The 22929-nt window shown below is 37.0% G+C and overlaps 4 protein-coding genes and 1 long non-coding RNA gene across 8 annotated transcripts; 1 reads left to right on the forward strand and 4 right to left on the reverse strand.

Moving 5' to 3' along the window:
• Positions 1–16: 16 nt before the first annotated feature.
• Positions 17–10839, reverse strand: LOC103505936 (protein-L-isoaspartate(D-aspartate) O-methyltransferase-like). Its single transcript, XM_008470309.3, has 6 exons — positions 10647–10839; positions 10377–10561; positions 2135–2283; positions 1312–1528; positions 730–815; positions 17–468 (listed from the first exon to the last, which is right to left on the reverse strand). Exons 2-6 carry the CDS (start codon positions 10507–10509, stop codon positions 67–69), a joined length of 987 nt encoding a protein of 328 aa, XP_008468531.1. The 5' UTR covers positions 10510–10561; positions 10647–10839; the 3' UTR covers positions 17–66.
• On the reverse strand, positions 3564–8825 carry LOC103505935 (protein-L-isoaspartate O-methyltransferase 1-like). Of its 3 annotated transcripts, none has more exons than XM_026821132.1 (7): positions 8724–8825; positions 8135–8416; positions 6599–7969; positions 6121–6272; positions 4817–5036; positions 4505–4590; positions 3564–4105 (listed from the first exon to the last, which is right to left on the reverse strand). In XM_026821132.1, exons 3-7 carry the CDS (start codon positions 6795–6797, stop codon positions 3689–3691), a joined length of 1074 nt encoding a protein of 357 aa, XP_026676933.1. In that variant the 5' UTR covers positions 6798–7969; positions 8135–8416; positions 8724–8825; the 3' UTR covers positions 3564–3688. The 3 variants fall into 3 exon arrangements, with proteins under 3 accessions (XP_026676933.1, XP_026676935.1, XP_008468529.1); XM_026821134.1 differs by lacking the exon at positions 8724–8825 and adding an exon at positions 8638–8660; XM_008470307.3 differs by lacking the exon at positions 8135–8416 and having other exon boundaries at positions 8724–8822.
• A 96-nt stretch (positions 10840–10935) lies between the features above and the next one.
• On the forward strand, positions 10936–11943 carry LOC113466056. Its single transcript, XR_003390586.1, has 2 exons — positions 10936–11128; positions 11279–11943. It is a non-coding gene; the product is annotated as an uncharacterized LOC113466056 (long non-coding RNA).
• LOC113466054 lies at positions 11801–18835 on the reverse strand. 2 transcript variants are annotated; one of them, XM_026821141.1, is made up of 3 exons: positions 18572–18835; positions 18246–18380; positions 11801–11944 (listed from the first exon to the last, which is right to left on the reverse strand). In XM_026821141.1, exons 1-2 carry the CDS (start codon positions 18802–18804, stop codon positions 18287–18289), a joined length of 327 nt encoding a protein of 108 aa, XP_026676942.1. In that variant the 5' UTR covers positions 18805–18835; the 3' UTR covers positions 11801–11944; positions 18246–18286. The 2 variants fall into 2 exon arrangements, with proteins under 2 accessions (XP_026676942.1, XP_026676941.1); XM_026821140.1 differs by lacking the exon at positions 11801–11944 and having other exon boundaries at positions 18047–18380.
• LOC103505946 lies at positions 12075–22589 on the reverse strand. The gene is made up of 19 exons (XM_026821125.1): positions 22055–22589; positions 21546–21713; positions 20879–21056; positions 20340–20650; positions 20048–20153; positions 19450–19777; positions 18572–18777; positions 18305–18380; positions 17870–18027; positions 17488–17555; positions 17198–17299; positions 16740–16877; positions 15997–16079; positions 15315–15489; positions 15014–15191; positions 13537–13847; positions 12708–12845; positions 12361–12423; positions 12075–12271 (listed from the first exon to the last, which is right to left on the reverse strand). The coding sequence occupies exons 1-19, from the start codon at positions 22212–22214 to the stop codon at positions 12090–12092; spliced, it is 3129 nt and encodes a 1042-aa protein (XP_026676926.1). The 5' UTR covers positions 22215–22589; the 3' UTR covers positions 12075–12089.
• Between the last annotated feature and the right edge of the window lie 340 nt (positions 22590–22929).

Consider the following 22929-nt stretch of genomic DNA (forward strand, 5'->3'; position numbering starts at 1 on the left):
GGAAAATCAGGATCCATTTCGCAAAATACACTTAAATTATATGCTCGGTTTCATGCCCATGTTGGGCTAAGTTCCCGGTTTTCTCGTTTTCAAAGGTCCCCACCATCCATACTCAGGATCCATTAATACCAAGGGTTTTGATGTTGAGCGTCGTATAACGTCACAAGGTCTCTCTGTGATGAAGTTTTCCTCCGATATATTCAGTTTATCCCAATCTATGGACAAGTCTTCTACCCTTGGCGTAAGACCGTCAAATAGATCCATCTGGGGTGGTGGTGTGTTGTAATAGTGGAACATCCGCTTCTGGTCCTCGAGGGATTTCAACTCATGAATGTAAACGTGTGGATGTATGACGGTAGTTTTCACACTACCGTTTACGAATTTGTCCAACAGTTCAAGTGTCATGATATCATCTTCGTGTCCTTTGATAAACAGCATTCGACCCCCCAGCTTGAGTTGATCAACAATCTGTGTAAGAACAAAGTATCTCGATTAACACAAGCAATTTCGGACACCATAAGTAACATCGGATGTCAAGCCTTGGAAATCTTTTCACCTTCCGTATACAAAGTTCTTCACGAAAATTTGGTGTGAGTGAAACGGACCAAATGACCAAATATTACCGAGGAACCAAACTTCATACTCATAACCAGTCTCTTAAACAGTCAAGTGTGGACATTCGTTTCGAAGAAGTCAAACCAATCATTTGTATTTGTAAAGTTTACTTACATGCCATGGTATATCTCTGATAGCCTGCGAAATATAGATGACATCGTAAGGTGCAGCATCAGGATAGCCCCTTCTTCCATCCGCACCTGAAAACAAATTCATCCTAGATTAATTTGATTCCCGTCCGGGGCAGATTTTATCCTAAACAGATAAGTTAGTTTCGTTCTCGGAACGGCTGGCTTTCTCCTATCCTGTCTTCCTTCTCTCTCCGCTTTCGGAACAATAAGCCCTTAGCGTTACAGGAACTTCCAACGACGCATGCTTGATTCAATCGAATTGTAATTTTCCAGAGTTTCCAAGTACACAGCTCATATTCAATAGAATCTCTTTTTTCTTTGCTTTTTAGTCCGTCCTCCCTTTATTATTACAATAGTAATAAAAAGGTATAAGGGACGGACTATTGTATTCGCTTCCTCATATTCAATAGAATCTCTGGCATACGAGAAAATCTTACCTTCAGGTACCATCTTTATCAACTTATCATCGAACGGAAATAATAATAATTCGACAAAACATTCTAAATTTTATTTCAAATAGATATAACTACTTGAAAAATTCAAAAGACAAGGATTGTTCACTTACAGACGAATTCAAAATTTTCTGCCAAGGCTATAGCAGGGGCACCGCGACGTATATTCTTCATAGCTCGCTTGCATAGGTTTTTAACATGTTCGATGGCGTAGACCTTAGCTCCCATGTATGCGAACAAAGCCGACAAGTATCCCGAGCCTGAACCAATGTCCAACACTTTGGATCTGCAATGAAGCCAAGGTTTCAGATGTTCCAAAATATGAGCCACCTACAATGTAGAACAGTGAGGGGTTCTTTGGACAATACCCGTAAACCAAGTGACCTTTGGCGAAAACGTTAATTGGATAGCTTTTGTCGAAAACTACAGAAAAACCATGCTTACGCGAAAGCAGTATCCGAGAATTTGGAATCAGAATAGAGGCGTACATAAAAAGCCGTTTGTGAATAAAGTTGTGTTGTCCAACATGAAATTAAAATGACCATATCTTGAAATCGATCAATCTTGTAGTAGTTTAATTTTGTGTCAAATGAATTTACTACTCGCGTGTCTCCCGCAGCGGTAAAATGACCCATTACTATGTAAGCCCAGATATTAGTAGCTATCAAAATAGATAAAAGAAAGTAAAAAAAATGACCCATTACTATGTAAGCCCAGATATTAGTAGCTATCAAAATATGATAAAAGAAAGTAAAATATTTGTACGACAGTTTACCCGTCCTTTGGACGTAAATGAAGTTGAGGGGAGAGGTACCAATGTCGGGCCAAGTTTCAGTAAAATATTTGTACGAACAGTTTACCCGTCCTTTGGACGTAAATGAAGTTGAGGGGAGAGGTACCAATGTCGGGCCAAGTTTCAGTATCACATTAACTTACATGATTTGGAGACTCCATGAATGTTTCATAGCCCAAGTCTTTCTCCACATTGTTATACATTCTGTCACCGAAAGATGGTTTGATGAAATGATCCCGCAAAACGTATCGCATGGCTTCTTCCACTCTTCTCGACTTGATGTGATTGTATTCTGGAAATAAAAACAATGAAAGATCCGCCGTGTTATTGAAACGCAAGATTTTGCTCATTTTCCCTATAAGGTTGTATAAGAAAAACAAACAAACAAACAAAGTAAGCTAAATTTCCAGGCCGATTGTATACTTACATATAATGTCGAAATTTTTCCGAAAGTACACTCTGGGGGCACCTCGGACCATGTTGTCTTTGATTCTGTTGGCAAGTTCAGGGACATGTTCGATAGCAGTCACGTGACCTGCAAGTAGGGATAACAATGACGTCATGTAGCCCGTTCCGGCACCGATCTCGAGAACTTTGCTGCCCGGCGTCAAATGTCGTTTCATATATTCCAAAGAGCCAGCAATCTGAAGCGTAACTAACAAAAACAGACAAACAAACGAGAAAATCTGGATGGATGTGTTGGTTACAGCCCGTGTCTTTGTCATATGTAGATGTATGTATCTGTGTTTATGACTTACTATGACTTTTGAATTGAGATCTTTATTATTATGATTCAAACATATGTACCTACTAATCTGAAGCAGAGATAAGAGATGGAAAACCTTAGCAGGTATACAGTGACAGCAGCATAGGACAGACTTAAACGAGAGCGTTTAATAGGCTTTAGCATCACTGTACATATGACTTATTAGTTATCTGTGACTAGACCTAGACGACCATAAGTCTTCTCAATACTGCCCTACCTATGTATGTACCTACTTAACCTACTACTTTTTGTCCTGTTTCTACTCGTTTTCGATTTAACTATTCCTTTCATTTGCTTCTGTCCATTTGCTGGGCTTGTTTCTTGTTTGCCTGGTTTCTTAAGTGTTGAACAATATTGTAAAATTTAGTGCTTTCGGTGAATTAAACAAGTCTAATAAAATAATCTTGGGAAATGTATTGATGATGGATTTATTTATTGAAACTACCTATGTACCTACTTAACCTACTACTTTTTGTCCTGTTTCTACTCGTTTTCGATTTAACTATTCCTTTCATTTGCTTCTGTCCATTTGCTCAGTTGGAGAGGCAGTATTGAGAAGACTTATGGTCGTCTAGGTCTAGTCACAGATATGTAACTAATAAGTCATATGTACATTGTACAGTGATGCTAAAGCCTATTAAACGAGAGCGTTTAATAGGCTTTAGCATCACTGTACATATGACTTATTAGTTATGTGTGACTAGACCTAGACGATCATAAGTCTTCTCAATACTGCCCATTGGGATCTTTGAAAAGAGCCCATTCGTAACAAAGATTATTGAGCTTTTTTCTGTCTCTTCAACGTATTTTCCGCTGGATGCAACAAGGTACAATTTTCTCAACGTTAATATATTCACCGAAACATGCCCTCAGACTGCTCAATTAACAAAGATTCGTCTGTAGATTGTTGCATTGCTTTCATCTTACCTAACTAATATTTTATCGGTTCTTCGGTATCAAAGGTCGGTTTTGGTTTGGTCCCGATAATTTTATACATTTTTGGATCAAACTCCATCGTGAACAGATTTGGTCTTGCGTTAACCAATTCGTACAAGCCCTTAAAGTATTTATCCGTGTGATACCATCCAGTGTAGTTTTTGAAATCTTCTACTGACCGTGTAGGTGGTGTGTTGCGATCGAATTCATCGATCAAATCGTTCTCCCAAGTTCGATTCAAAGATCTTTGCTCTTGTAGCTCTCTCAATGGCTCAATAAACACGCACTGGACCTCAGTTGTAACCACAGTATTGTTCATGTACCGATCTATGATGGTTAGGATTGGATCTTCCTTAGGATCTGACTTGATTGGAACGAGAAGTCTTCCGCCAGGCTTGAGTTGTTTGATTAACTGAAAGTAGGACCAAATCATTGTTGCAAATTGAAATTACAAACTTGTGGACAGATCGATTAATTCACAAGATTTGAGAAAGAAGGCATGAAATCATGTTTTACATGTGTTCCATTTTAGTGATAAATGTAGGCACCTCCTTAATAAAAGTAGGGTATTATATTCACCATTATTGATGATATAAATACAACTATTAACAGTCTTACCTCAATTGGTATATTGTCAACAGATCCAGAGACGTGTGGACATATCGATTAATTCATAAGATTTAAGGAAAAAGGCATGAAATCATGTTTTACAGTGTTCCATTTTTGTTATAAATGAAGGTACCTCCCTAAAAAAAGTAGGTATTATATTCACCATTATTGATGATATAAATACAACTATTAACAGTCTTACCTCAATTGGTATATTGTCAACAGATCCAGAGACGTATATTGCTGAGTAAGGTGCTTCTTTTTGCAATCCATTTTTCCCTTGACCAACTGTGAATGAGAATGGAAAATACTAGGTTTATGATACTATTATAATTTCTATTAGTAGTTTGGAATTCATTTCATGTTGGTTTTCTTTGAGCTGATGAGCTTTATCTCAACTTTTTCTTTGCAAAATTTGACCAAGGAGAAATAAAAACAGTTCAAAGACCTTTTTTTATGGTGAACTACGTGTATTCAAAAGAAAGTTCTCTCTATTTCGGGCACTTTTACTTACCATAGAAATTAATTCGTTTGATGTACGTTTCAGCTTTGGCTTTGACGCGTTTCCGAGCGGCTTCCAACAACTCGGGGATGTGTTCTATGGTGTAGACTTTCCCGGAGATACCAACCATGGCTCCAAACAGGGTGGTCAAATAGCCTGATCCCGTACCTATCTCCAGAACTTTGTCACCATATTTCAGATGACCACTGAGGAGTTCCAACACCAAGCAGTGCTGGAAAATGAATCATCCTTTATGTAGGTACGTATATTGAACTTATTGTACGTATATTGAATGTATTGAACTTATTGAACGTATACGTATATTGAACCAAAAATTTGACAACAAACAAAGAAGCTAAAGAAAATGGACCATTATCCTTTTAGGTACATATATTGAATGTTTCGTGTTAATATGGGCCGGGTGGCGCTTCAAACTATTGACGTTCGAGCGCCTCCCGGCACGCTTGATTGTACGTATATTGAATGTATTGAACTTATAGAACGAACGAAATTGAACGTATCGTATATTGAACCAAAAATTTGACAACAAACAAAGAAGCTAAAGAAAATGGACCATTATCCTTTTAAGTAGGTACGTATATTGAATGTTTCGTGTTAATATGGGCCGGGTGGCGCTTCAAACTATTGACGTTCGAGCGCCTCCCGGCACGCTTGATAGAACGAACGAAATTGAACGTATACGTATATTGAACCAAAAATTTGACAACAAACAAAGAAGCTAAAGAAAATGGACCATTATCCTTTTAGGTACGTATATTGAATGTTTCGTGTTAATATGGGCCGGGTGGCGCTTCAAACTATTGACGTTCGAGCGCCTCCCGGCACGCTTGATTTTTTGGTACATTTCACCAAAATTTGACAACAAACAGAGAAGCTAAAGGAAAATTTTCAAGATGTCAAGGTAAAACTTGAAACTTCGTTCGTTGAACTATCATTCGAACATACAGATGTTGAGATGGGCTTTTTTTATGGGATATACTGTCAAGGCAAAGTGTGACATTACTTCAAGGCTGTTGACACAGGCTACTTACATCGGATGGCGATTCCATGAAAGCATTGTGTCCTATGTTGTGGGGAATATCGAGTAACGTCAGAACGGGATACTTTTATGGGATATACTGTCAAGGCAAAGTGTGAAATTACTTCAAGGCTGTTGACATAGGCTACTTACATCGGATGGCGATTCCATGAAAGCATTGTGTCCTATGTTGTGGGGAATATCGAGTAACGTTATGGGATATACTGTCAAGGCAAAGTGTGACATTACTTCAAGGCTGTTGAGATAGGCTACTTACATCGGATGGCGATTCCATGAAAGCATTGTGTCCTATGTTGTGGGGAATATCGAGTAACGTCAGAACGGGATACTTTTCGTGGGACATGAATTTATCCCGAGGGAATTTGGAGAGTGCCAACTGAACTCGCCTTGATCTCAACTTCCCTTCGCCTGTAATATTTTTTTTTATAATGATTAATAGTCATTTTGATTTGTAGGATTGCTCTAATATAGGCATTTCTTGAAATTAAAACTTTATAGTTCCAATTCAGAATTCAAAATAATTAGTGTTTTTTTTTTAAATGGTCGAAGTAGGACATATGTCAGCCCTTTAGTATTTCTGTCAGCCCAAACATGAAATATACCTATATTTGCATCATAAATGGTCGAAGTAGGACATATGTCAGCCCTTTAGTATTTCTGTCAGCCCAAACATGAAATATACCTATATTTGCATCACAAGAAAATATATTTTTTGCATTAGAAATGGTGCTTACTTTCCAAGTGTTCCAAGACATTTTGATAACTGAGTTCTTCTTTGGATTGATCTTGCTTTTCAAGTTTAGAAAAGTCCACACTTTCCAGTTCATCTTCGCCAAATGTAGGAACGGTAACTGTTATATCCAAGAGGGAACACTCTAGCTGATTCCATACGGAAGAACTACTAAAAACAAGTGCTAGAATGTAATATTCCATGTCTAATAGCTTGTTTGTTATCACTTCATCGCATTCTGTTTATATGACTCTTGTGTGTCATATGTAGCTATGTGCTGTGTAAACTTCATTTATACCAGAGTTGAGGCCCATGTTACACTTGTAGGACAATTACAGATTACAAATTGTCGGCTAAATGAAATTTGTATTTTGTGTGCTCTTCACATCTGGACTACAATACAACGCATAGGTGTTTTACGTTATTCAAGAAATGAAAAACAATCAAAACAGAAAGTAAGGATGGAGTATGCAATCTAGGTGCTACGTACATACGGCATATTGCCTTTTACTGTCGTATATCCGACACTTTGTAATATGCTAAACACTGTCATTCAGATGTGAAATGGGCCTTGGACTATAAATTTATAACTAGGGAGTCAATTGCTTCAAGTCACTGCTATTGCTTTACAATGTAATTTTAAATGAAAAGAGATTCGATATGACACTTTCATTATGCTGTATTTACAAACATGTCACCCTCTTTCTTTTCCATTTCAACAGTTCGGCTTTTGCTGTCACCCTCGTGAGATCAACACCAGGCTGGTGTGACATTTAGTTCCTAGTCACCTTCCTAGCTCAATCCTAATTATTTGGTGAGGGAAAAATGTCTCCTCTTTGAGATAAATTACTTTTCTGGGTAAGAGGAACCCTCTTGACGTCTTTACTGTTATAGATGTTTCGTTTTACTTTATTTCTTGAGATATTCATAAATGTATTAGAGATCATTAAGATGTAGTTGTAGTATATGGGCACTGGGCAGAGTAGCATCACCTGACCTCATACTCTTCATCAGCATTCCACCATAGAGGTGATCTCATACCAAAGGGTGTAAGCTTAGGTGTTGGATTGTCATAGTCAGACTCGAATATACGAGTTTCCTTCTGACTTTTGTCAAAGTAGCATCCATAATAGTCGCCGGTGAACCACTGCTCTGGATGCAATCTTCTGCTAGCGTTATATTTGTACGTATTATTCAAGCTGAGTTGAGTTTGCAGATCCATCAATGGTGGTAGATATACACTGCTGTGGATGCAATCCATCATGTCAGTTAGATTACGAAACTTGTGATATACACAGAGTGCATGCTTGTCCAATTCTGGCCTTTTATGGACAAAGACCATTCTACCTCCAAACTTTAGTTGAGGTTTAAGAATCTGTAAACATTTAACAATTTGTAAATATCTTCGAAAAAAGAACCAATTCTAAACATGAACCTTTTTCCAAAGTTATCATGATTATGTTTTATGCTTGTGTCTAACCATTTCCTAGTCATGTTATTTCAAACGAAGCTTGTTAATGTAATGTAATGTTAAACTTACTCAATGACGGGGTGGAGTCCTTGAATTTTTTTTCTTGATTTAACCTCTGTGTTATTCTGTTCTAATTTCTACAGTTTGAGTCTAAAGATTTAATATTTATGTCTTTTGTTCAAGTTGTGTTTGTAAATCTGTTAGAGGAAGGAGGATTGATGTCTTAGAATCTATTTCTCTTCTTGATATCGTCGAATTTTCCAATTTGTGTACCGCTGTAAGCTTTTGTTTCCCATTTGTTTGATTTATTGATAGAACTAACACACCTCCAGGCTTTATTTGTTCCAGAATCTGAAACAATAGCACAAAAAATGTCTGATACCATTTTCTAAATATTAACAAGCTCCGCTTAACATGAGCGAGGTTATTTGGTGCTTTATTTATGAATCTTTAAAAATTATAAACAAATATTTTGAAATAAATATATTCCTCCTATCAAAAAATATTTACCTATGTATGTATAGATTTGTATAGCAACCATAAACATTTTTATGGTTCTCTGAGAAACTTACCTCGAATGGTACATCAGGGAAAGCCTATGTATGTATAGATTTGTATAGCAACCATAAACATTTTTATGGTTCTCTGAGAAACTTACCTCGAATGGTACATCAGGGAAAGATGCGGATATGTAAATAACATCATATGGTCCGTTTGGTCGGTAACCCTTTCTTCCATCAGCACCTGGAATGAAATTCGATCCATCAGAATATTTTCTTGGCAATATGGTTATTTCAGAAAAAAATCACGATTTGGGATTAGGACTAATAGGAGTATTAGGAGTTCATCATAGTGGAAATCAAGGTGGACCTAGAAATCGTTTTTTCAGTGTTCACAGCTTAAAGATCAGTCCTTCGTGTAGTGTTGTTTAAAGTATATTTCTGTACACATATAAGTTACATTCTTTTTCTTTGCTTTTTCCCATTCTTTCCAACATAATCTTCGTTCCTTCATCACGGCTTTTCAGTGTTCACAGCTTAAAGATCAGTCCTTCGTGTAGTGTTGTTCAAAGTTTATTTCTGTACACATATAAGTTACATTCTTTTTCTTTGCTTTTTCCCATTCTTTCCAACATAATCTTCGTTCCTTCATCACGTAACCATACCATTGTAACCTTTTTTCCTGTATTTCCTTTGTGACTTCTGCCACTTTTAACTTGTCTCTGTATACTAGGGTGGTTTTAAAAACATCGATGTCGGAAATTCGGCGCCAACCCCCAAAGTGATCAGCCTGGCCAATATTAAGGTAGCTAAATTTCTCTTTCCAACATAATCTTCGTTCCTTCATCACGTAACCATACCATTGTAACCTTTGTTCCTGTATTTCCTTTGTGACTTCTGCCACTTTTAACTTGTCTCTGTATACTATAGGGTGGTTTTAAAAACATCGATGTCGGAAATTGGGCGCCAACCCCCAAAGTGATCAGCCTGGCCAATATTAAGGTAGCTAAATTTCGAGTAACTAACAAAAACAGACAAACAAACGAGAAAATCTGGATGGATGTGTTGGTTACAGCCCGTGTCTTTGTCAATTTGTCATATGTAGATTATGTATCTGTGTTTATGACTTACTATGACTTTTGAATTGAGATCTTTATTATTATGATTCAAACATATGTACCTACTCTTTCACCAGTGTAAATGTATATCGAGCTTTATTCAATCTCACCACTTTCCGCTGATGTGTTACTCAGCTCCTCACATCATATTATGTAGATGTATGTATCTGTGTTTATGACTTACTATGACTTTTGAATTGAGATCTTTATTATTATGATTCAAACATATGTATGTACCTACTCTTTCACCAGTGTAAATGTATATCGAGCTTTATTCAATCTCACCACTTTCCGCTGATGTGTTACTCAGCTCCTCACGAAGTTGAGCTCCTCACTCGAAAATACTCGTACATTAAAGGTGGGTTCCACCAACCTTCTTTTTAGCCCCTAACAGCCTGTAAACTTAACAGCCTTGTTAAGATTATACAAATCAAATAGAATTTAACAGGCCGTTAGCTTCACAGGCCTTCTAAGGACTGATAAATTATTGGTGAAAACCGACATAAGTTCCCTACCAATCATGCTTTACTTTGCTTATCTTCTGTGATCCCTTGAGGACTGGTCAATAAAATGATTTTTTATCATCTCTTTTTCAGAGATGTCTGCTTACCTATGAGATGGTCAATCAGTTCATCTTGAGTCAGATGTATCTTGTATACATCTATCATCTCTTTTTCAGAGATGTCTGCTTACCTATGAGATGGTCAATCAGTTCATCTTGAGTCAGATGTATCTTGTATACATCGTTAGTGTGGAAGATCCCCGTCACTCGCTGTACAGGATGCAGTTGGAGGAGTAGGCATAGTCGTAACGCATTGGTAAGCATAAGTCGGTAAGCATAAAACCTTTGGTAAAAGAAAGGTTTTCTCTTTTTGTTTTGTTTAATTTTTTCCCCTTTAGTGTAGAATTGAAAACTGTTTATTGGTCTAAGCTTTCCTTTGTTATGTCAATTGTGAATTTGTGAATTTTTTCCCCTTTAGTGTAGAATTGAAAACTGTTTATTGGTCTAAGCTTTCCTTTGTTATGTCAATTGTGAATTTGTGATTTAACCAAATCTGTGACAAAAATTAGAATTTCAAATTCGGGCCCTGGTTATCGAAAATACCCTCCGGCCCAGAATTTGAAAATCTCCGGTCCTGATTATGTAATTTACTTATTTGCTAAAACCCTTCAAGATAATTTACTTATGCTAAAATTTTATAATTTTTCAAGGTCTTTTATGATGTGTGTCAAAAGTTGGGGTTTCTCCTTGTGCAAATTTTAGTATTTTAGTTATTTTGTAAAAAAGAACTATTAACAATATACTGTACTGATGTTTTCACATTTAGGGTAGGTACCCAATAAGTAATACGCCAAAAAATTTACTGCCCGAATCGGTGGTGGTAAGTAGGTTACTAGGTATTCGGAAAAGTGAACTAGGTATCATAAATATAGCATACAGGGTGGTATTTATGAGTGTCTCATCGCCGTTTTTATTTCCTAGCAATAAAACAATTGTTACATTAGGGTCAGTGTCGTAGGTATTTATGAGTGTCTCATCGCCGTTTTTATTTCCTAGCAATAAAACAATTGTTACATTAGGGTCAGTGTCGTAGCTATTTATGAGTGTCTCATCGCCGTTTTTATTTCCTAGCAATAAAACAATTGTTACATTAGGGTCAGTGTCGTAGCATGCCTATCCCGTAATATATCATTCATCAGATGAGCGGAAAGAGACTTGATGCTTCCCATTTAGGTGCTGGGTCCCCACGAGAACACCAGAAAGTATCCTGTTGAAATATTTTCAATCCAGACATGTGTGCAAACTTTTTCGTCTTCTGCATAGCAAGCAAGCGCCTTACCACTGATTTGTAGATTCGTATAAGATTAAACTGCCTTTTAGGGCTGTTTGCCCCTTCACCTAAGCCTCAGAGGGGGCTTTTTGCATGGTAAGCAAGGCATCACTCCTGAAGAAAAATGTTTTCTTAGAATGTGTAAAAGGTGTCATAAGAATGCAGTGCTCTTCCAAAGTCGGAAATTTCTCTTCGCCCCTGGAGAATATTGCTGAAACAATACATACTAATCCTTTCAAATAGATCAAGAGATTTTATTATATTTTTACAATCTATAACAATACACGACCTACTCTTCATACAGCTTTAATCCAGTCCCAGATAAGATTACGTACATATGTCGCTGTTCAAAGATATTTCGTTGCTGTTGATTATTATTAATATCTTCTATTTGACCTGTCAACACAGTTCGATATATTCCGCAAAAATCTGGATATTTACTAAGAGAACCTGATCTGGTAGAACAACGGATGAAATTTGAAACTGGACTGTGCTGGTGAGGTTTGGTGGACAGTTAACCCATCCCTTTGGCTGGAATGACTTAGGTTACTTTTGTAATTACAATACGTCAAACTTACCAGAAGATGAGGAATATTGGAAGTCCTATACAAATGCTTATAATGTAATATCCGCTGGGCAAATACTCAAACGTATGAATGTACACAAAGTTGTACAGTGGCGTGGCTACAGATGGGGCGATTGATTCCAGAAAAGCTTTGACGCTCGTGATTTTGCCCAATTCGTGAGATTCGACATGTTTGGTGAGAAGTGAAGTACAGATGGGGCGATTGATTCCAGAAAAGCTTTGACGCTCGTGATTTTGCCCAATTCGTGAGATTCGACATGTTTGGTGAGAAGTGAAGTACAGATGGATTGAACAGCACCATGGAATATATCGACCATCGGCACTGAAAACAAAACATAGTTTGAGTTATAATTATAGTCAGGGTCGTATCCAGGATTTTGGTCGAGGGGGGGGGGATACTCCAAATTTTTTAAGTCTAGCCTACAGTAAAGGAGAAAAATGAAGCTCCAAGGGGGGAGGAAGGGATAGTGTGTGTGCTCATCAGGTTTCAGGCGGACCTGATCAGGTGTACCTGATAGTGCTGGATAACACCTTAACCTGAGCGATTTCAGTATTCAATGTTATGAAAAATAAATACTTAATAACACCCATCTTTCTCAATCTTACCGACAAACATTTGCCAAGAGCTTTGCACCATCAAATAAAGGGTCGCGGATGTCATGTCCATGAGACTTGCTACCAGTGCAATCTTGGAATCTGCCACTCCCAACTTCTTGCTTAGAAAGCCCAATGAGAAAATTATACCTGAAACAACCACACAGGGAAAGGAAATTGATCAAGTACCGTGTATTGCAACTCTGCCATTGACGGTCCTAACTCGTATGAAAAAGGAGAAAGGTTGTGCCATTTGTTACCTTTTGATGACCAAGAAGTAAAGTGCTCATAACCAGCATAATCAGTATCCGGGGCCCTGTATCATATAACTTTTGGGCTACTGGACCAGTTATACAGAAATCGTAAAACATAGATCTATATTATAGATTGTATATTAGTGCTCATAACCAGCATAATCAGTATACGGGGCCCTGTATCATATAACTTTTGGGCTACTGGACCAGTTATACAGAAATCGTAAAACATAGATCTATATTATAGATTGTATATTAATGCTCATAACCAGCATAATCAGTATACGGGGCCCTGTTTCATATAATTTTTGGGCTACTGGACCAGTTATACAGAAATCGTAAAACATAGATCTATATTATAGATTGTATATTAATTCCTGTGTCATAAAATGTGTGGCTTTCTCCTATCCTGTCTTCCTTCTCTCTCCGCTTTCGGAACAATAAGCCCTTAGCGTTACAGGAACTTCCAACGACGCATGCTTGATTCAATCGAATTGTAATTTTCCAGAGTTTCCAAGTACACAGCTCATATTCAATAGAATCTCCCCGCAGCGGCTTGAATCTAAATCTACCTACTTAGCACTTACCCAAAATGGGACTTCTAACAAGCGGAGAAGCAAGTAGAGCGAGGAGTATAATTTTCCTGCTTGTGCTCGGTCGCTTTCTGATGGCAACTTTGACATTGCCCCACATTTGATCACAGAACCCTTCAACATCTCGAGGATCATATTTTTCCGATGTATCACGAATGCAGTAGAGGCCAATGACTAGAGCGATGGTGTTAATAGCGACGCATAGGAAAAACACGTTGATAAAACCAAGCTTCACCGTTAATATTCCGGACAGGGCGTCTCCAACGGGGGTGGCAATACAGTATAAAGATGCCACGAAACCTAACCTGGAAATGAGAAAAGGAAGATGTTGAGGGTGAATTTTTCTTTAATTTATTTTCATCCTACATAGATATTGTATTGTAATGAAAAATCCTTTAATCCATTATAACAAGCTGGGCCCGTCCCTCCGGGAATTTTTTAGCCCGTAGTTTATTCGATCGTGATTAAAGAAAATCAGTACCTATGTACCTACCTAATTTGTTTAATATTCAGTTTATTATTATTCTTGATTTGATTTTTCGATTTTACTTTCATGTAATGATTTAAAATCAAGACTAGAGCCCGTTCTCCCTTTATTTCCAATATAAGGTTTAAGTCATCCATCCATTTATTGGCCTTGCTCGGCGTAGCTTAACATAGGTGACGTTAAAACCGGTCTTAAAATAACGACTGAAGTGTTATCTAAAACTTTCTCGCTTTGAGTTCATAGGTCGTCGCGACAAATTTCAAGATCAGAGCTCATTTGTGTGAGAAAATGTGAAAAAAATCCCCCCAAAACCAGTTTTTTTTTGTTGGTTTTTTGGCTTTTTGGTTTTCTGGATAAAATTTGCACCACCATTTTCATAGCAATTAATGTTCCCGAAAAGTACTACCTACATGTACTTAGTGGAACTTGAAAAGATTGTTGTAATAAGAAAGTAAGCAATAAATCTATTATTATTATTTCCTGGTAAAAAGACCTTTAATTTGATATATAAGTCGACCAGGTTTGGATAAGTCCTTCTATGGGGACAGACAGACAGACAGACAGAGTGACAGACAGATGACACCGAAGCGAATACAATAGCCCGTCCCTTACGATAGTAATAATAAAGGAAGGACGGGCTGACACCGAAGCGAATACAATAGCCCGTCCCTTATACCTTTTATTATTACTATCGTAATAATAAAGGAAGGACGGGNCCTTCTATAGGGACAGACAGACAGAGTGACAGACAGATGACACCGAAGCGAATACAATAGCCCGTCCCTTACGATAGTAATAATAAAGGAAGGACGGGCTAGAAATATATCAGTATGAAATGAACCAAGAATAAGTAATCGTAGCAAGTCAGGAGAATATAAAATTTGGTTTACCTAAAAGTCCTGTCCTTATGATTAGTATATATGTATGAAATGAACCAAGAATAAGTAATCGTAGCAAGTCAGGAGAATATAAAATTTGGTTTACCTAAAAGTCCTGTCCTTATGATTAGTGGTGTCACTGACGTAAGCATTTGCTCCAGTGAACAATAGTAATCTACCTCCAGACACACCAGGAAAGAATCCGTTAATAAGGGAAACAGCTAAACTTGATGTACGCCAGAAATAAGAGCAGATCATGTTCCCCAAATCGGTTATGATTTGTCCTGAAAATAGGGAATGGTCAAACATGAATAAGAAAAAAATCCTATTTAGTTCATACTCTCTCAGCTGAATCTTCAATGTCACTTCTAAAGATCCGGACAAGTATAGCCTAAATATTTACTTACCAAGATAAATTGGACTCGAGGCTTCTTTGTCGCAAGCTTTTTGGAACATTAGATTTATGGAGCAATTTTCCGATATGGCCAACGAGATCATTGATAACAAGATGGTTTTCTCTAGAGCGGCATTTGAAAATAGGAACTTCATCATTTTTGTAATAAACATTTTGACCGAGTTGAACTTTGGAAATCTCGAGAATCAGGGTGATACAGAAAACAGGAGTTATGACAAAATTCTGATTACTTTACTAGTCGGAATTGAAATAAATTGTGTCTTTCCTATTTAGGCAGTCTACTAACTACTTCTATAAATGATTCAGTTAGAGTAGGGACTGTGAGTAAGGGTGCCAGGACACAACCCTGCGTTACCCTTGTTTGAATTCACTTCGTTCGCTAAATAAAATAAAGAATCAGGGTGATACAGAAAACAGGAGTTATGACAAAATTCTGATTACTTTACTAGTCGGAATTGAAATAAATTGTGTCTTACCTAATAATGGTATGAATACCAAAGGCCTCCTTCGCTTTCCATGGCTGTCACTCCAAGCACCAGCGTACAGCATAACAAGCGATACTGAGAATGAACTTAACATATGTTTGTAACACCCATATTTATGAACAAAATGCTGGCTCTTAAGTTCGTGCTAAGCATAGTCTCAAGGCATTTGATTGGTCAATTTTGACTTACCAGGAGGGAGTAAATCATCGACTTGGATATGTTGTAAGAAGTCGTTTCCGTCTGAGCCGCCTTTTCATTTGGACACATTTTCCCTTTGAAAAAAATTGAAAAGCAAAGATTTCGTATTATGAATCCTGCACTAGGGTAAACTTAGCTACCTTGAAAATCGTCATGGTAAAAACCTAAGATTATTTTATCTGAGGAAGTAGGGGGACAATAATCCCACTTTGACCCTTATCTTAAGACGAAATTTGGCGGAATGTTCAAGGTCATGCTTCTCCCCTACATAAGTAGTGGGCTGTCAAGTTTCTTTGTAATAGTGAATGTATTATTATTTTCCCTTTAAAACGCTTTATAATATGGGTTGAACTTGTCGTTCACGCCGAAATATACAGTATTAGGGAGGTATTGCCTTTCCTAACATCACGTCTTCAAATTCTCATAACCTCTCGGGAGTCTCGGGAAATAAACAAGTGATCTATGTTATGGGGGATAAGGAAAATGAAATTTGTAGAAAGTATCATTTTTGAAGTAATGCTAAGCAGCACCAAGCACACAGTTCATTGGTATCTTAAGGGCCCCGTTGAAAATTTTTGACTTTCCTTATCTCGGTAAAACTTAATTGTGCTGTTCACAGTTGATCGTGTTGTGCAATATGCTTGCTTGCAATTGCCGTACAGAATGTTCTAGGTTTCATTCTCAGAGTACCCCACCTGAAATCTCCATTTCCTGTTAATATTATAGTTACTCACTTAAAAACATTTGCCAAGGAGCGTTGACAAATATGTAAGATGCTGCCGCAGTCATGTCAGAAACACTAGCAAATATTCCAATGAGCGAATCTGATATTCCAAAATATTTGCTGAAAATTCCAAGGGAAATCAGGGTTCCTGAAACAAATCAACGGGAAACAGTGAGAAAAAAAAACAATAATAATAATATGAAAAAATAATTTGCAGATAAAATGCCAAGATCATGTTCAACAGTTTTGTGTCAACACTATGCATTTACCTCGTGTCAGAAATCAGGGTTCCTGAAACAAATCAACGGGAAACAGAAAAAAAAAAAACAATAATAATATGAAAAAATAATTTGCAGATAAAATGCCAAGATCATGTTCAACAGTTTTGTGTCAACACTATGCATTTACCTCGTGTCTTTTCGTGTTTTTATTGATAATCATTTTCCATTTTAGATGTTGTCTACTTACCAATAAAAAGTCCTATTAGTTGAAAAGCTGCGTAAAATCCATAGTCAGCCTCATTCCAGCCAAATTTGTACCGCACAAAAAGATAAAGCACTGAAGATTCTCCTGGAATTATGAAAAAAATGGTTCATTTATTTCAATTTACTGGTGCGCTCATTCTCCTGTAGAATGTTAATTTTTTTCTCTTTTGAGTTGAAAATGGTCATAAGTAAGTATTTTATCGATGGATTACAAAAAAAGTTCTATAATAATACTACAAACTTTACAAGGGGAAATTACCAAAGTAAACTTACCAATCATCGGACTTCTTACTAAAGGGGAAGCAATCAATGCCAGAACGACAATCAATCTCGATCTGTTGCTGTTTGCCCCTTCACCTAAGCCTCAGAGGGGGCTTTTTGCATGGTAAGCAAGGCATCACTCCTGAAGAAAAATGTTTTCTTAAAATGTGTAAAAGGTGTCATAAGAATGCAGTGCTCTTCCAAAGTCGGAAATTTCTCTTCGCCCCTGGAGAATATTGCTGAAACAATACAAGAGATAGGAGAACCTGATCTGGTAGAACAACGGATGAAATTTGAAAATGGACTGTGCTGGTGAGGTTTGGTGGACAGGTAATCCATCCCATTGGCTGGAACGACTTAGGTTACGTTTGTAATTACAATACGTCAAACTTACCAGAAGATGAGGAATATTGGAAGTCCTATACAAATGCTTATAATGTAATATCCGCTGGGCAAATACTCAAACGTATGAATGTACACAAAGTTGTACAGTGGCGTGGCTACAGATGGGGCGATTGATAGGAAATTTCTCTTCGCCCCTGGAGAATATTGCTGAAACAATACATACTAATCCTTTCAAATAGATCAAGAGATTTTATTATATTTTTACAATCTATAACAATACACGACCTACTCTTCATACAGCTTTAATCCAGTCCCAGATAAGATTACGTACATATGTCGCTGTTCAAAGATATTTCGTTGCTGTTGATTATTATTAATATCTTCTATTTGACCTGTCAACACAGTTCGATATATTCCGCAAAAATCTGGATATTTACAATTTGATTTTTATACAAAAGACACATTGCTAGATTGTCCCAGCTGCCTGCCACTGCTTTGTCTTGTCTTTTGGAGATGGATCTTCGTACGCTGCCGTATTTCTTTCTGCCAATCGAATTATTCTGGAAAAAGGAGGAAGAAACAAGGCATTTTCTTAAAAAGAATAAACCATCTTTTATAAATCATGTAAATTACTTTACACTGTGGTTGAAGCAATGGTTCGAGGAATGTGGACAACCAAGAAACCATGGTTTAACAATTCATTTACATCCAGGATCAAATAATCAATTCTTCAAAAAAGGTGACAACTTACCCAAAAATAACAAATATTGGCAATCCAAAGATAACACTAACAATGTAGAAAGCACTTGGCAGATAGTCAATAGTATGCATGTAAACAAAATTGTAGAGGGGTGTCGCCAGAAATGGAGCTATTGATTCCAGAAATCCTTTCACACTGGAGATTTTTCCTACTTCGTGAGGTTCAACATGCTTGGATAGGATTGAAGAGCATATCACCTGGGCAGCACCGTGAAAAATATCCATAAATGGAACTGAAAAAAAAAAAAAAAAAAAAAAAAAAAAAAAAAAAATTTCTTATTAGACATAGACATTAGACACAGTAGCAACAAAAGCTATTATAATTAACTATATAGTTACAATAGTAGGACTATAAAAGCATTTAGACATAGACATTAGACACAGTAGCAACAAAAGCTATTATAATTAACTATATAGTTACAATAGTAGGACTATAAAAGCATTAAATGTTTATGTGAAAAAAAAAAATGAGTATACTCTAAACCTTTTCTTTGTATCCACATAAATATACATATGAAATAAAATTTTACTTTTGCACATTGCCTAAAATCATAGGAAATTTTTAGTTATTCTTATTCCTTATCGGGATAACTAAAAAATTCAGGAATTTAAGCAATATACAATGTATAGATAGACAAAAGTAGAGATTTATATAGATAGAAAAAGGGTGGGTATACGGCTCAAGCTTAGCGGGAGAAATAATTCGTTTCTCAAATTCTTTCTGGATACCAGTGGGTACCGATGGGGTCACTAACAGGGAATCTCATAGAATACATGATGGGGTCAAGGCATATGTTATGAGCTTCTCTATTAATGATCAACATGCTATCTTCGGTGCATTGACCATTCCCCGCATTAAAGTGAATTCACTGAACTTTGTGCTTGGTACTTCTTGGACTTTGACATGTCCTTCACATAAGGTTTAATAACGTTCAGATTGTTTCTAGTATGACCAGCTAGTGTATCAATGCCTGCATGAGCACCATTAAACAATACATGATTTGAACGGTCAATCATTGATCCCACTGCATTCAATTTTGATACCAGAGGGGACAAAATGCTGGCTCCAGCAGATTCATCTGCCTTTTTCTGAATGTCCTTCTGAAAGTTTTGATAACCTTCACTTGCTTGTTTGAATAATCCCAAGTTGATGTCGTTACAAGTAGCAATAACGTTGTTGCCTCTCTTGAGAAGTTTTCTGCCATAGTTCAAGGGAGAAAGCCAACTCAGATAATCTAAACCGTATCCTACCCCTTGATCAGTTTCCCCAGCATCTCTATTAGATACCTCTGTTACGCTTTTGTTAGTTACTCCTACCCCTGGAGTAGTTAGACCCCAACCTAAACCTAATCCCCAGGAACTACCAGAAGAAGCACCTACCCCTGGATTTTTTACCTCTGTTACGCCTTTAATAGTAGTTACACCTACCCCTGGTGTAGTTACTCCTACCCCTGGAGATGTTGTCTACTTACCAATAAAAAGTCCTATTAGTTGAAAAGCTGCGTAAAATCCATAGTCAGCCTCATTCCAGCCAAATTTGTACCGCACAAAAAGATAAAGCACTGAAGATTCTCCTGGAATTATGAAAAAAATGGTTCATTTATTTCAATTTACTGGTGCGCTCATTCTCCTGTAAATGTTAATTTTTTTCTCTTTTGAGTTGAAAATGGTCATAAGTAAGTATTTTATCGATGGATTACAAAAAAGTTCTATAATAATACTACAAACTTTACAAGGGAAAATTACCAAAGTAAACTTACCAATCATCGGACTTCTTACTAAAGGGGAAGCAATCAATGCCAGAACGACAATCAATCTCGATCTGTTCGGCCTTTTCTTTGTGACAACTCTGAAATTGTCAACAATCTGTACACAAAAGGATTCCACATGATTGTCATCGAAGTCCTCTGAAGAATCAAGCATGAAATGGATACAATTGATCAGAGCAAGTATGTTAAGAACTATGCATAGAGTGAAGACAAATTCGAAGCCATATCGCACTGACAAAACACCGGACAGAGAATCGCCAATTGGTGTTGCTATGAAGTAAAGAGCAGCTAGAATGCCGATTCTGAAAAACAAAATAGAGAAATTGAATTAACTTTTGCATGTGTTGACTCTTTGGACCAGAATGAATTTAGTAGGAAGTAAACTAAAAGTTTGACTCTATAATTTCCCATAACCAATTAACCATACCTAATCAAAGATTTCGGAACATTCAAATATTGGGTCTCGAGCAGGAATTATTATTTGTACAATTTATGTTTACGGGGGAAATAAAACGAACTTTCCAACTCACCGAAAAGTTCTTATTTCTACCCCGGTTGTATCACTGATGTAGCACACAGCCCCCGTGAATAGAAGTAATCTCCCGCCAGTAATACCGGGCAAGAGTCCGTTTAAAATGGCTACAGTGTATCCGGATATGGTCCAAATATTTGAGCAAATGACGTTTGCAACATCTGTGATAAGTTGTCCTGAAAATGGAAGATATGAGTCAAATGCTGGAAGGAGACTTGGGTCAGCCACTCACTATCAGGTAGACCTGACGGATACAACTGATCAGGTTCGCCTCTCAGGTTTACTTGATACCTGATGAGCACACACACTATCAGTTAGATCTGAGTCAGGTCTACCTGATATTGAGTGAATGGCCTTGAAGTGGTTTTGTGAAGTCATTAACCTCGGCCTCTTGATCGTCAATTTTTGGACCTTTTTGAAGTAGTATCTACGCTTGCGCAGAAGTCAACAAGGGAAAGATGCTTTTTCTGTGACTCTTTCCGCTTTCAGTCGGAAGGTAGACGGCACAGTTGCGTATGTTTCCTCTTAGGCTTAGGAAGGATCCTCTTGTATTTGTATTACTTGATATTATTAAATAAAGAAAATAAAACATTAAACATGTGGCACACTTGTTTATTTCGTTCAATATACTCTCTCAAACCGTCACTGATTTGATTATCACTTACCGATTAGAGGTATCACGACCAAAGGCTTTCGTCTTTTTCCATGACTATCGCTCCAGGTTCCAGCATACATGAGGACCAAGGATACCAGGAGGGAGTAAATCATCGACTTGGATATGTTGTAAGAAGTCGTTTCCGTCTGAGCCGCCTTTTCATTTGGACACATTTTCCCTTTGAAAAAAATTGAAAAGCAAAGATTTCGTATTATGAATCCTGCACTAGGGTAAACTTAGCTACCTTGAAAATCGTCATGGTAAAACCTAAGATTATTTTATCTGAGGAAGTAGGGGGACAATAATCCCACTTTGACCCTTAAGACGAAATTTGGCGAAATGTTCAAGGTCATGCTTCTCCCCTACATAAGTAGTGGGCTGTCAAGTTTCTTTGTAATAGTGAATGGTTTTCTTAAACCACTCAATTACATATGTTCGTCATCCCTTCATACTCTCTCAGCTGAATCTTCAATGTCACTTCTAAAGATCCGGACAAGTATAGCCTAAATATTTACTTACCAAGATAAATTGGACTCGAGGCTTCTTTGTCGCAAGCTTTTTGGAACATTAGATTTATGGAGCAATTTTCCGATATGGCCAACGAGATCATTGATAACAAGATGGTTTTCTCTAGAGCGGCATTTGAAAATAGGAACTTCATCATTTTTGTAATAAACATTTTGACCGAGTTGAACTTTGGAAATCTCGATAGTTCGATAACTTTCTGAATCCTCGAATTAATCAGGTACAGCTATTTGTTACATGTGCAATTCAACACACATGACAGATATGTCTCGAGAAATCAGTAAATTAATACAAATTTCACAAAGGTAAAACCAGATTCTTTACACGTTCTCTCTTGAATGTCAATTCCGGTTGGTGTTCTTATTAGTTTTCCAATAAAAAGATCGTGATTCAATCAAAGACATTTTTTTGAACTTCAACATTAAATAACTTGATATTACAAACAATTAAATGAAAATAAGTAGTTAACTTGTGAAGATACACATTGGACACTCGTACAGTTCCACAGGAATCTGTTATAAAAGATTCATTGAACTTGATTCTTCAAATCTTATCTATACCATGGATTATATTGTCTTTTAAAATTCTACGCTGTTGATAAATTGATAGTTAAATACCTCTATAGGGTGGCGTATAAAACTCGGACACAGTCTGAGCTAGAAAGCTCAAATTTTCACTGAATGGTCTATTATTAATTTTGCTGCTATTCAAAATCTGTTCGAGATTATTAGTTTTCCAGTAAAAAGATCGTGATTCAATCAAAGACATTTTGAACTTCAACGTTAAATAACTTGATATTACAAATAACTCTCAGGGTATGTCCCAAGTATTCTTGAAAACATTGAATGAAAATTTGTGCTTTCTTACTC

This window comes from Diaphorina citri, unplaced genomic scaffold (genome assembly GCF_000475195.1).
Source record: "Diaphorina citri unplaced genomic scaffold, Diaci psyllid genome assembly version 1.1 scaffold205, whole genome shotgun sequence".
NCBI lineage: Eukaryota > Metazoa > Arthropoda > Insecta > Hemiptera > Psyllidae > Diaphorina > Diaphorina citri.